The sequence below is a fragment of the Lithobates pipiens genome, unplaced genomic scaffold (assembly GCF_037356315.1).
Source record: "Lithobates pipiens isolate NorthernLeopardFrog02 unplaced genomic scaffold, aLitPip1_a1.2 Scaffold_10, whole genome shotgun sequence".
Lineage (NCBI taxonomy): Eukaryota > Metazoa > Chordata > Amphibia > Anura > Ranidae > Lithobates > Lithobates pipiens.
In genome coordinates, this window is record NW_027507686.1 from 215,306,176 (window position 1) to 215,320,383 (window position 14,208).

Genomic DNA, 14,208 nt, shown 5'->3' on the forward strand with positions numbered 1-14,208 from the left:
GACTTTCCCAATGAACGGACTTGGCCGCACACAGTCACACCAAAGTCCGATGGATTTGAACGTGATGACGTACGACCCGACTAGAATAAGGAAGTTCATAGCCAGTAGCCAATAGCTGCCCTAGCGTCTGTTTTCGTCTGTTGGACTAGCATATAGATGAGCGAATTTCTCCATAGGAACTGGGTCCGGAGCACCGGTGGAAAAATTTGAAACATGTTCTATTTCTAAAGTCCGTCAGATTTTTGGACAGCAAAGGTCTGATGGAGCCCACACACAATCGAATTGTCTGACGGATTTGTTCCGTCGGACCTTTGCCATCGAAAAGTCCGGTCGTGTGTACGCGGCATGACTGGACAAAAAAAAGAACAGTTTATGGCCAGCTTTACCATTCACCACCCCTATATCTTCCTGTGTAGCTAATATTCCCTGTGTATAAGCAACTTGCATGACTCCTTTTCTCCAATCATCCGTCTTCAGGTTGCACAGTATTTTATAAAAGGATATCAATCAGCGCAAAAAACATATGATGAACTAATAAGCAGCTGTACAGTCAGGGTCAACAAACCAAATCCCAGCTAAGATAATAATAACATTAATAGTGCAGGGCTATAACAATAAATCTGGAAAATGTTCATAAAAGTTTCCAAAAAGAGTGTCCACTCATGATTCCTATATTCATACAGGTGACAATGGGAGCTTCCACCACCGGTATCGCTAGCATCTCACTTCACAACATTGAAGAGGTGGGTCAAATGCGCCTTCCCATAAAGGGTCAATATACTTGAAATCCACATCAGTAGGTTGTATCACCACCAGCGGCTGTATAAGGCATGGTTATGATCCCAGTCTCCTTAGCCCTTGTACACACGGTCAGAGATTCAGTCGGAATGTTTCCTATCGGACCATTTTGTCAGATATTCCAACTGTGTGTGGTCTGCATCGGACTGTTTCCGTCTGAATATCCGACAGACCAATTTTTCCAACTTGCTGGTAAAATTTTCCGACAAAATGCTCCGATCGGACATACTCCGATCATGTGTAGCCTACTCCGACGGACAAGGTGCCACGCATGCTCAGATCAAATTCCTAGACCAAAGCTATTGGCTACTAGCCTGAACGTAGTCCCGTCGTAACGAAATAACGTCAACACGTTATGTACAATTGGATTTTCAGACAACTTAGTCCGACCGTGTGTATGCAACATCACTTCCGGACCTCTTCCGGAATTAATCCGTCGGAATTACTCTGACGGATTTGGTTGTCGGAATCTCCGACTGTGTGTACAAGGGCTTAGTGTAATATGCCAAACCTCTCTCTGTATGGTTATATGTCGTTCTTCCAACAGGTCATCCTATACTCATATAGAGCCCCACAGATAATCAAACATCAAGTCAATGAATGTCGAGCAATATGGGATAAAATCTTGCACTAGTCTAGTTGTCATCACTTTGCCTTCATCCCAGTCAATACTTTCTGAGAGGAAACACTTTGGATTGGAGCTAGAAAAGTGACGTCAACTGGGACTAGTGCAAGATTTTATCCCATATTGTTCAAAGTCATTGACCTTGATATTTATTTATCAGTTGGGTTCTATATGAGTATAGGATGACTTGTTGGAAGAAAGACATATAAACATACAGAGAGTTTTGGCATATTACATTAAGAAGACTGGGATCATCTGACATATGCCTTATACACCCGCTGGTGGTGATACAACCTACTGATGTGGATTTCAAGTATTTTGACCCACCTCTTCAGTCAGAGGTCCGTATTGTGAGGTGAACTGCTAGCGATACCGGTGGTGGAAGTTCTGCACATTGTCACCTGTATGAATATAGGAATAGTGAGTGGACACTCTTTTTGGGAACTTTTATGAACATTTTCCAGATTTATTGTTATAGCGCTGCACTAATTTTGTTATTAGGTTGCACAGTATGTTCCATTTCCTGCAGAAGTGACTTAGCTGTACACTTGCTAAAGTGGAGTTGAGTTTTGGATATGGCTACGTAAAGACTATGGCCACTCCAGGGCCCACAGGGGCCAAGTATCACAGAACCTCGGTTATCCCTGTTCCCATACTACTGCCTGTTGAAGAAGCAAATGAAGTTGAGCAAGGTCTTCAACATTACCACAATGCCTAACGCTTGTAAAAAAAGAAAACAAAAGAAAGGTTCAGAGTATTTAGTTGGGAAAGGAGGAAAACGGTATGCGACCAAAGGTATGTGGTATGGGAAAGTATCTGGTATGGTGAGATGCAGCTTCTATTGTGTAGATTGGGTATTGTGTAGACTGTAGAGTATGGCTAACAAAGGTCTGGAGAGATGTTGGAAGTTAAGCTGCAGAGTCCTTGTAGCCACAAAATAACCACCACTTTCTGCACCAGAAAGAAGTTTCTCAGATGCACATAAACCTACAGGATTTTATTTTTAATTAAAAAAGCAAAAAAAAAAATATATTGACAGAAAGCTAATATTTTGTCTGAAGAACTTTATTAAAACTGTTGGAAGCTACCTAACATTTCTTAAGGTGATACTAAAGACTCTGTTTTCTTTAACCACTTAAAGACTCAGCCTCTTCTTTTAGATGTGGTCTTTACGAGTTTTACCCCAAGTAAATTGATACCCAACATGTCACGCTTCAAAATTGCGCCCGCTCGTGGAATGGCAACAAACTTTTACCCTTAAAAATCTCCATAGGCGACGTTATAGAGCAAAAAATAAAACCGCAGGGGTGATTAAATACCACCAAAAGGAAGCTCTATTTGTGGGGAAAAAATACGTCAATTTTGTTTGGGAGCCACGTCGCACGACCGCACAATTGTCAGTTAAAGCGACGCAGTGCTAATTCGCAAAAAGTGCTCTGGTCAGGAAGGGAGTAAATCCTTCCGGGGCTGAAGTGGTTAAAGTGTATTTGCTCCGCAAAAATTGTATATGAAAAGCCGCTAGACAAATACTGTGCAACATTAAAAATTGAAGATCGCCATTCTGTAGGGGCTCTGCTAAATATATATAATATATATACAGCTTGGACTAATGTATATCAACGACCCACAATGCATAATATATATACAGTATATATATATATATATATATATATATATATATATATATATATATATATATATATATATATATATATATAAATATACATTGGTCCAAGCTGGGCAATTGTAAAAATATCCATTCCTGGAATTCATCTTTTAAAGGACACCATAGCGTAATATGTTCGAACAATATACAAAATTTATACTTGGGGATAAAACTTACAAAAGTAGATCGGTGAAATGCAATAAAACGAAGAAATGCCGGTCGGCATATACATGGAGCCTGTCCTCCCATTCGGATGGCGTGGTAACGTCACTACGTGCCTTCCTCCAGACGCGTTTTGTCATCAACCGGATGTTTTCAATGGGGAACCTTGGGTTTTGTTCATTGGGGATTGTGATGTCACCATCCTGCTTCTCCCCCTTGTCCAGTCAGAGAACACCTTTTATTTATTAAAAAGGGCATTCTGAGAACGGTGGCAATGCTGAGTGAGCGACCTCCCTATGGCTTCTGTGCTAAAGAGAAGCTGCTTAGCACAGGGCCTGGAAGATCGCAACTATTACTGTAGTAGTGTTAACTACTACAAGGTTTTCAGCTTCCAATGCAATGATTCAGGTAAGCGATATGCATACTTAAATTGCTCTAGGCTGGGCCATGTAACTATGCAATAAAATCCTACCTAGAGTTTAGTTTTTTAGTTTTTTTTTTTATAATTCATAGTGCATGTAATGTACTGCCATCATATAGTGCATAGCGCTAAAATGATCTCATTGTTGCGCCCATTATATCCAATTTTGCACTATTTTTGATCACTTTTTTTATTAGAGCTTTGCTGTTCACATATACTATGTGTGTATTTTATCATTGCAACCATTATTTTTCTGCAGCTTCTGACTGATCCATATGACAGCTTCATGCAGCATCACCTGAAATATTATGGCTATTTTAAAGGTAGGTGCACATTATAAAGTCACTGTCAGAAAAATACAATAACTCATCTTTGCTATATAAAAACACAGTCCAACTAAGAAAAGTTATTTAAATTAAAAGCAGATCTAAAGCAAAAATATTTTTGTAGTAGTAAATAGAGTAGCGAAATGGTTAGAATCTCTGCGCATTTTGCCAAGGCTATATTCACTTCCTGTTTTGGGGACAAAACAGGAAGTGAGAATTAACTACATTAATTACAAAGTAAGTGGAAACCCCCTCATGAACAGCTGTAACTGAAAGAGCTGTGCCCAGATTTCCTCTCACACTGTGGTGAGGAAAAACTGCAAATGTTTGGATTGAAGATGGAAATCACTGAAGTAGACACTACTACACTCTGCTTCCAGGTCCCACGCTGAGCTGCTGCTCTCTTGCAATGCGAACACAATAGCTTGCATGCTTGGTGCGGGTACCATTCAGACAATGCATTGCATTGTCTGAATGAATGCAAAACTGATCTGATGAGGCGGGGCAGTGACATCACACTTTCTAGCTCATCCAATCAAGGAACGCTTTGCATTAATTTATAGAATGCAAAGCATTCTCTGAATGGCGTCTGTGCTGAGCAGCCTTCCTCCTGTTATTGCTAAGTAGAAGTGCAGCCGCCTTGCGAAGGACCCGGGAGCAAGTGGATTTCAAGCTTCCAGGGGCATTGGCTAGGTATGGCATATATATATATAGTTACATTGATCCTAGATGTACCAGTGCAACTATGTATAAAATACCCCATGCCTGGAATTCTTCCTTTAAAAGAGAAATATGGGAATACTTTTTTTTCTTATTTTTTATTTAATTTTTAATCATACTTACCTAGGTGGAGCACTGGGCTCTGGAGGGGGCGGGAGAAGCCGGCTCAGGCTGTCAGTGGCGCAGTGAGAGGCTAGGCCGGGTGAGGGTTTAGGCATGTGGGCAGATCCCTACCGTATGGTCACGATCTTGCCCGAGCCGGTGTCCTATCATATACAGTCCCCCATCGGATAGTGTCCGCTGTGTACTGCGCATGCGCAGTACACGGCACACACAGATTCCGAAAATACCCGAAGATGAACGGCGCCTGCACCGTGAGTCCAGGTTCTAGCCCCACCATCCAAGTGGACATAGAGTTGGAATATAAAAGAGCTGAGCGTAGCGAGGCCAAGCCCGAAGCGTGGCGAGCAAAGCGAGCCTGTGAGGGGCCCTCAAATTTTGCCAGCCCTATATACGCTTGGATGGTGGGGCTACCACCTCCACTCACGGCGCAGGCGCCGCTCATCTTTGGAGATTTTCCAAAGCTTCTTCTGCTCCGTACTGCGCATGCGCGGACACTATATGATGGCAGGACACTATTTGCCAGAACACCTGCTCTGTGATGTCAGGCGACAGTGGGCTTCAGCCCGCTGTCTGCTGAAAACGGGCCACAGGAGTGCAGCAAGAACTGCGTCCTGCAAAGGCTGCAGTGTGCATCACCACTGACCATTCTACGCCATTGTATTAACCTTAAAAGAATTACAGTTCAAATCTTTACCATCTATACCTTTACATTTGGTGCAATCTATCATGAACCAACTGGGGCGGAGCTACCGAAGGGGTTTCTGGCCATTCCTGCCATATCTTGATAAATTTACCACAATGCTGATATGCATGTTTCTCTCTAATCAAGATGTCATGGGGAAAGCCATTGCCACGCTATCAGTTTTTTGGCTAGGTAAAGTAATCTAGTCAGGGGCCAGGGCAAGGTATGTATTAGGTGAATACAATTTTAAACCACCAAGCAAGCAAGTGACTGGGTTCAGCTGTAGTTTTATGCAATAAATATGGTTGATAACCCTGATCACCCCCTGCCAGTATCTCACTAATTTTAAACAGTGCCACAACAAATGTATTAGGGTGCCCGGGTGCAGTTGACATTTTGGACACAAGGGGGACTCCCTCCTACCCCACCTATGCACCTATACAGGATATGTGACAGCAGGTAGGTATATGTGTGTATATATATATATATATATATATATATATATATATATATATATATATATATATATATAATTAGGGATGCACCGAATGGGTTTTTTGGTGCCGAAACCGATACCGAAAATGAAAAATACACTAGGCCGAAAACCGAAACCGAAACCGAAAATGACTGTTTTTAAAAAATATTTTTATACAGGAGGTGGTCAGAGACTGGGGCCATGGTACAGGAGATGTTCAGAGACTGGGGCCATGGTACAGGAGGTGGTCAGAGACTGGGGCCATGGTACAGGAGATGGTCAGAGACTGGGGCCATGGTACAGGAGATGGTCAGAGACTGGGGCCATGGTACAGGAGATGGTCAGAGACTGGGGCCATGGTACAGGAGATGGTCAGAGACTGGGGCCATGGTACAGGAGATGGTCAGAGACTGGGGCCATGGTACAGGAGATGGTCAGAGACTGGGGCCATGGTACAGGAGATGGTCAGAGACTGCAGACGTGGTACAGGAGATGGTCAGAGACTGCAGACGTGGTACAGGAGATGGTCAGAGACTGCGGACGTGGTACAGGAGATGGTCAGAGACTGCGGACGTGGTACAGGAGATGGTCAGAGACTGCGGACGTGGTACAGGAGATGGTCAGAGACTGCGGACGTGGTACAGGAGATGGTCAGAGACTGGGGACGTGGTACAGGAGATGGTCAGAGACTGCGGACGTGGTACAGGAGATGGTCAGAGACTGCAGACGTGGTACAGGAGATGGTCAGAGACTGAAAACGTGGTACAGGAGATGGTCAGACTGCAGACGTGGTACAGGAGATGGTCAGAAATTGCACACATGATACATGACACATGATACAATTGATACAATGCAGCCAGTGTCTCCCCTCATAGCAGCCAGTGTGTGTCTCCCCTCATAGCAGCCAGTGTGTGTCTCCCCTCATAGCAGCCAGTGTGTGTCTCCCCTCATAGCAGCCAGTGTGTGTTTCCCCTCATAGCAGCCAGTGTGTGTTTCCCCTCATAGCAGCCAGTGTGTGTTTCCCCTCATAGCAGCCAGTGTGTGTTTCCCCTCATAGCAGCCAGTGTGTGTCTCCCCTCATAGCAGCCAGTGTGTGTCTCCCCTCATAGCAGCCAGTGTGTGTCTCCCCTCATAGCAGCCAGTGTGTGTCTCTCCTCATAGCAGCCAGTGTGTGTGTCTCCTCATAGCAGCCAGTGTGTGTGTCTCCTCATAGCAGCCAGTGTGTGTGTCTCCTCATAGCAGCCAGTGTGTGTGTCTCCTCATAGCAGCCAGTGTGTGTGTCTCCTCATAGCAGCCAGTGTGTGTGTCTCCTCATAGCAGCCAGTGTGTGTGTCTCCTCATAGCAGCCAGTGTGTGTGTCTCCTCATAGCAGCCAGTGTGTGTGTCTCCTCATAGCAGCCAGTGTGTGTGTCTCCTCATAGCAGCCAGTGTGTGTGTCTCCTCATAGCAGCCAGTGTGTGTGTCTCCTCATAGCAGCCAGTGTGTGTGTCTCCTCATAGCAGCCAGTGTGTGTGTCTCCTCATAGCAGCCAGTGTGTGTGTCTCCTCATAGCAGCCAGTGTGTGTTTCCCCTCATAGCAGCCAGTGTGTGTCTCCTCATAGCAGCTAACCTGTGAAGAGAAAACAGAAGAGAGAAGAGTCGCCTCCGTTGCCTGTTTGATCACAGCGCGGGAACATCACAGCTTTCAGTTCAATAGCTGTGTGTTCCCGGCCGCGCGCCGTCACGTACAGCCCCTCCCCCTTGTCAGGGCACTTTGATAGACAGATCATCCGTCCAATCCTACGGGTGATCTGTCTATCAAAGTGCCCTGACAAGGGGGAGGGGCTGTACGTGACGGCGCGCGGCCGGGAACACACAGCTATTGAACTGAAAGCTGTGATGTTCCCGCGCTGTGATCAAACAGGCGACGGAGACGGCTCGCCTGCACTATAGCATGATATAGCTCTTCATGATGGGTGCACCAGGGGCGGGGGGCGGAGCCCCGCCCCCTACCCTGGCCCTGCCCCATTTTCGGCTCCATTATCGGACGTTTTTCTCTTTCGGCAAATTGCCGAAAAGGGCATTTTCGGCCGATATGTTTCGGCGGCCGAAATTTCGGTGCATCCCTAATATATAAATATATATAATATATATATATATATATATATATATAATATATACGGGAGATAATTCCCTTCTTATCTGAAGTAGCCAAAATCGAGCTAAGAAAGTCAGACTCATCCAGCTTCTAGACTGAGCATTTGTAGGTATATGTAGTAGCGATTGTGTATTTGAGGAAATTCATGTCGCAAATGGTCAAAAGTTTTCATAGTGGACCCATCAAACAACTGTGAGAGATATTTAATTCACGCAAACCCTCCATACGGAATGGCCAGGAACTTTTGCTAGTTCTGGGTAAGATTTGTTATGCCAAATAGGGGTACAGTCCAGAAAACCAGTTATGCCCATTCTCTTCTTCAGCTCTTTCCAGAGATTAATAAGCAGCTGCACATATGGGCAGTCTGGCAAAACCCCGGGAGCCCCATCTCCAATTGGGACATTTCCTCAAAGGATTAACCACTCTCTAGTACTAGTTTTAATAGAGGACATTTTTTGAATAAGATGTATCCCATATAAGTCCCATTTCCACCAAATCTTCATTATGTTTTAGAAAGTCAGCAATCGCTCTGGGCATAGGGTCTGTGGATGGAAATAGTTGTAGCCACAAAGGATTTCATTTCCAAAGTCTCTCCCCAGTAGTACCTGAAGCAAAGATCTATGCTCTGAGGAGAGAGTGGTCTGAGATGCTAGGTGGGGTATATTCAATCAAACTTTATTCATAGCTAGAGAATTACATAAGCAGAGATCAATACGGGACAGTGCTCTATGTGTTGAAGAATAGCAGGAGTAGCATTTCCTATCAGGATACATGTTCCTCCACAAATCCCCCCCCAAGCCCAGCTCCATAATCAGTCTGGCAAATGGGGTATGATCCCGAGAGTCAACAGGGCATCCACTGTGAGGTGACCAGGGTTTTGTCTAAGAGGTTATTAAAATCTCCAATGACCCAAATGGGCACATTTAGTAAATGGGGCTATAAACTGTGCTATGTAATTCAAAACCTCAGAAGAGAAATGCACAGCATACCAGCCAATTTACATAGTAGAAAAATAAATCTGCCTTGGTCATCCACTTGCGGACCAGAGTAAATGTTATATCATTAGAAATTAAAACACCCCTGGAGTAGGATGAGTGGACTGAGTGAAACTGCACCTGATAGCCCCGGCGTTTAAGTACAGAGTAGTAGATTGGAGATGCGTTTCCTGCAGGAATATCGCCACATAGCCATACAATTTAACGGCAGAAAAGAGCGCTTGCCGTTTCACTCCATCACCCGGTCCCTTCACATTCCAGGAAAGCTAGTTATATTTAACCGCCACAGAACTAGTGCATTAAGAGTAAAGGGCATAATGAGGCATTCCAGTAACACATTAAACAAAAGGTATGATAGAGCTGTAGTAGATATACGCCCACTGTACATATAGTGACAACAGTGGTGCGTACGCTGCATGCAGGACTGAGCACCCACCACATTAACAAACATGGATGGGATATCCCAGAGGTAGACAGTCAATGATGATAGTGAACCTGAACACTCTGCAAACTGTAGGTTGTAGTCCCACATAAGGCCTTCATAGTCTTTAACGGAGAAGGAATAATAACTCAAAAGAAAAAAGTGGCCTAGCAGTGGGTGCGCTCAACCGCAAACATAGAAGAGAATGCCTCTTTGCCAAAAGTTTCCAGGAGCCAGTGTTCAGTAAAGGCAACAGGGTTTTTCCCCTCAGCTCACTCTGGAATACCCACAGCCCTCATATTATTTCTCCTGAGTCTGTTTTCCATATCTTCCAAGCGTGCAGAGTGGCTAGAGGTGAGATTTTGCATTTGGCACACCTCATGCTGTAATGGTGCCACATCATCCTCAATGTTACTCATGCGGCCTTCTAGTGCAGCCATACAATCCCTCAATTTTTGCATATCCTGCCGGATCAATGCAACTTTGTGCACCTTTTAATCTCTGTGGTCAGGTTGGTGAGATTAGTATTACAGGAGGAGACTGCAGCAATGATCTCTCGAAGCGTGGGTTCTGGATCTTGGGTCTCATATATATTAGGATCATTGCTAGATAGCACTCAGTGTCCCATAGTAGTTCTGCTGGATCCTCTGTCCACGCAGCCTCAGTCTCTGCAGGAGGGTTAGCAGTAGCCTGCACCAGGCCTTTAGTTGATTTGGCCGGGGTATCCTTGGGCTGCGACTTGGCAAAAAGCTTCTGGGCAGCTTCCTTTGCTGACTGGGATGAATGGGCGCCATCTTGGGCTGCATGGTCCGGGTCTGCCTGGAGGTCTTTACCCCGTTTGGACATTTTGAAATCAGCCAAGGGGAGTATCAAACGATAGCCCGGGAGTCACTGATCACAAGGCTGAGTGGCAGCGGTGGGTGCGATGCAGGTGTGAGGAGATTGCAGGATAATTGTCAGGAGTCTCAGCGGGGAGAGCTTTCAGTGCGTCCTACTCCATGCGCCGCAAGCCTATAAACTTTATATACATTAACAACATATATAATTTAAAACTATGTTTATTGCAGAAAAAAAAGTGAAAGAAGAGGAGATTTTACTGCGTCCAGCCCGGAGAAACAGAAGGAAGGAACAAACCCCTACAGACAGTGATTCAGACAGATTCTCTCGTGACCAGAAGAAACTGATTTGTAAGTCCAACAACAGTCCAGAGGACTGGGAATTTTGGCCTGAGAGGTTTTCCATGGTAGGAACAATTTCCTGTGGGTTAAAGAAAAGACAACACACAAAAGAGGTGTATTTTTAAACATATTTACATAGCTATTCATTCATCAAATTTACATGTAAATGGAGAAAAATTAAATGTTCTCAGACTATATTCTCTGCAGACTAAATTTTCTTTATTGGAAAAAAAAAGTGTGAATGTGGAAACTCTCAAATTATGGCCACCAGAGTAGAGCTAAACCGCATACTTTTTTCCTTTTGATACTCAGCACCATCTAGTGGTCATAAAGTGGTATTTTCCCAATTTTCTCTTGAATTTTTGAATTTTATTGAATTCTATCTGCAGAGAATATAGCCCAAGAACATTCTATTTTGCCCCATTTGTACAGAACAAATTTAAATGCAGTTTCAATGGATGAAAACCTATGAATATTATTTCATACATACACCCCAGAGTATGCTGCAGAGTCACAATGAATGGTGGGCCATGGTGAAAGATCGGTGCTGTGGTAAAGAACGTGGATTATACAGTATATGCTATGGGGGATCATAGGAGTTGTATTGTAAAAGATTAAGCACCTTCCAAGCTGAACATGATGACTGATGCTCAGGGAAAATCATAATAAAATAACATGACATTATCACAAATAGTACTTCTCATTCAGGTTCTTTTCACAAATGAGCACAACACATTTAACTTGTTTTTTATTCTTGCAGCACTTACAGTTCTCTGAATTTGGTATCATAACATTTCAAGGCTGCAAGGAAGTCGCCACCATTTGCTGTGTTAGCAGGTTTAAAAAGGGAGCATATAGTTATACTATATATGGTCCAGCTGGTGTCACAGAGTGCAGATACAACTCCGACTAACATCTATATGGGAGAGTATTCAGGGCCTCCAGCCCAGTATATAGACCTTGTACTGCTCAGCCCCCGAGAACTGTCCTCCTAATATGCAGGCTTCCTCCAAAAAGTTATTGGATCAAAATAAAAGCCAGGCAACTAGCATTTTCCAGGAAGATGGATCAGCACTGTCAGCCTCCCTATTCTCTTAGTACAAGTTTCCTTTAATTTAGATATTGTTTGCTGAAGACTGTATCTGACCAGAGAATGTAGGGTTGCCACCTGTCCAGGATTCACCCCAACAGTTTGGGTTTTGAATCATGTGTTTGGGTTTCAGACCGCCTGAAACCCGGACACATTATTCAAGCCAGACTATGGCTTCCCAACAGGGTTGCTGGCTACAGTTGTCTAAGCCGAGAGTGTGTGTTACACTTTTTCACACTGCCTAAAGCCAGCACTAACACCCCCCCCCCCCTTCATCCCCCCACACTGGTGGGAGAGGAGAGATTGCTTAAACTGCCCCTCTTCCCCATCGCTCCCTACCCCTTTGTGTCTGCCAACACTCCAATCCCTGGCGCTGTGCCTCACAAAAAGGAAAGTGAGGGCAGGAAATTTGAAGCCCAGCAGTCGCAGATACATCTGGATGAGAGGTGCTGAATGCCGAGGGGTGAGTGAGCTCACCATCCATTCCTGTCTGTGAATGAAGCCTCCCCCCTTCTCTGTCCTGCCTCTGAGTGAGTATACTAAGGTTAATCAGGGTTCTCAAAACACCCCTTACATCAGAGTTCCCCTTTACACCACAGGCCACATGTTCACCCTTACATCAGAGTCCTCCTTGTACATCAGAGTTCTCAGTGCTCCCCCCTTAAATCAGGGTTCCCAGAGCATCCCTTATGTCAGAGTCCCCGGAGTGCTCCCTTACATCAGAGTCTGCACAGTACCCCCTTACAGTGTAAAGGAACTCTTTGAGTTCAGATGTAAAAGGGGAACTCTGCAGATTTAGATGTAAAGGGGGAACTCTGTAGTTTCGGGTATAAAAGGGAATTTTGTGGTCTCTGATGTAAAGTGTGACTCTTGTGATTAACTTTAATTGCAAGATATATGCATATGCCTATACTATAGAAAAAATTGCATTGCGCTGCAAAAGTGTTTGGGATTGCCTTAAAAAAAGGTGGTAATCCTAGGTCTGAGTACCCTTTTCTCCTTCTCTTTCAGACTCGCTGTTGCTAGAAAGCACAGAGTTTAAGAGCAGACAGATTGTTTTTGATAATCAGGAAGGACAGATAATCCCACGTCTCAGGAAGCCCCGGGATCTGTTCTCTACCTTCAGGGAAAATGGCTTCCTGAAACCTCCACGCTGGCCTACCGAATGTGAGGTCATTCCTGGAGAAATCACTCATGTTGGTAATTATAAATTAAGAAAACCTTTTAAAGTTTTTATTTTCTTGTTATGTCTTTTATAAAGAATTTACAGTTGGACATAAAAAAGAATCGCTCTTTTGTTAAGTAGTCCCACTCTAAAGCAAGGCAGAGTGCTTTGTCTCCTGTTATGCCTTGTACACACGGTCGGACATTCCAACCACAAAATCCGTCGGATTTTGTCCGAAACTTGTGTTGCATACACACAAAGTTGTCGGAAAATCCGATCGTTCAGAATGTGATGACGTTCGTTGTGTACAACGGGACTACGTAAAGGCTAGTAGCCAATAGCTTTGGTCTCGTAATTTGATCTGAGCATGCATGGCACTTTGTCCGATCGGAATTCTCTACAAAAGATCGGAAAAAGTCAGATCGGATTTTTTTGTCGGAAAATTTAAGATTCTGCTCTCAAATTTTTCCCGTCGGAATTCCCAACGGAAAAAGTCTGATAGAGCCCACGCACAATCAGATTTTCCGACAATATAATCCGATCGGACCTTTTCTATCGGAATTTCCGACTGTGTGTACCCCTTACTAAGGCTAGTTGCGGTGGTGTGTGCTGTGCGATGCAACCCAACTCCTCACACCATGCCGTGGCCTATTGAACTTAAGCCCCGTACACATGATCATAAAATCGTATGAAAAATACCAATTTTGGAGCGATCGTACGATAATCTGATCATTAGTACAGAGCTTTTGAGAGCCAATCAGGACAGTTCATCCGATATTATTTGATCGGACATGCACACAATTTTTTTTCGGATGATGCCAAATCATATGATTTTTGTTTAATCAGTACAGTTGTCGTTCGAAAATGCAGTGCACCGATTATGTCATCGGCGCAGGCCCTATGAAGAAACGGACCTCCATGCTGTTTCTTCACTTCTTCACTTCACTGAGAGGCAGAATAGGGACATGTGTGTATAAAAACACACACATCCCAGTTCTGTAAGGAGCGGAGAGAGAGATCATGAGTTCCTATGAGCTGTAAACCGCGATCTCTGATCTCCTATAGTCAGTCCCATCCCCTACAGGTAGAACACACACTAGGGAACACAGTTAATCGTGTTGATCCACCTCCTAGTGTTAACCCCTTCCCTGCCAATGACATTTGCACAGTAATCAGTGCATTTTTATAGCACTGATTGCTGTATAAGTGTCAATGGTCCCAAAA

The 14,208-nt window shown here is 44.2% G+C and overlaps 1 protein-coding gene across 4 annotated transcripts in view; it reads left to right on the forward strand.

The window, feature by feature from the left end:
• Positions 1-14,208, forward strand: part of AGBL2 (AGBL carboxypeptidase 2) — a 77,175-nt gene that overhangs the window by 13,037 nt on the left and 49,930 nt on the right. For 3 of the 4 annotated variants that reach the window (XM_077460947.1, XM_077460945.1, XM_077460946.1), the window contains exons 3-5: positions 3,932-3,995; positions 10,619-10,738; positions 12,831-13,019. In XM_077460947.1, the coding sequence (XP_077317073.1) occupies positions 3,932-3,995; positions 10,619-10,738; positions 12,831-13,019 (373 nt within the window). Of the gene's footprint in view, positions 1-3,931; positions 3,996-10,618; positions 10,739-12,830; positions 13,020-14,208 lie in introns of those variants that run through there. The other variant, XM_077460948.1, reaches the window with a different exon arrangement.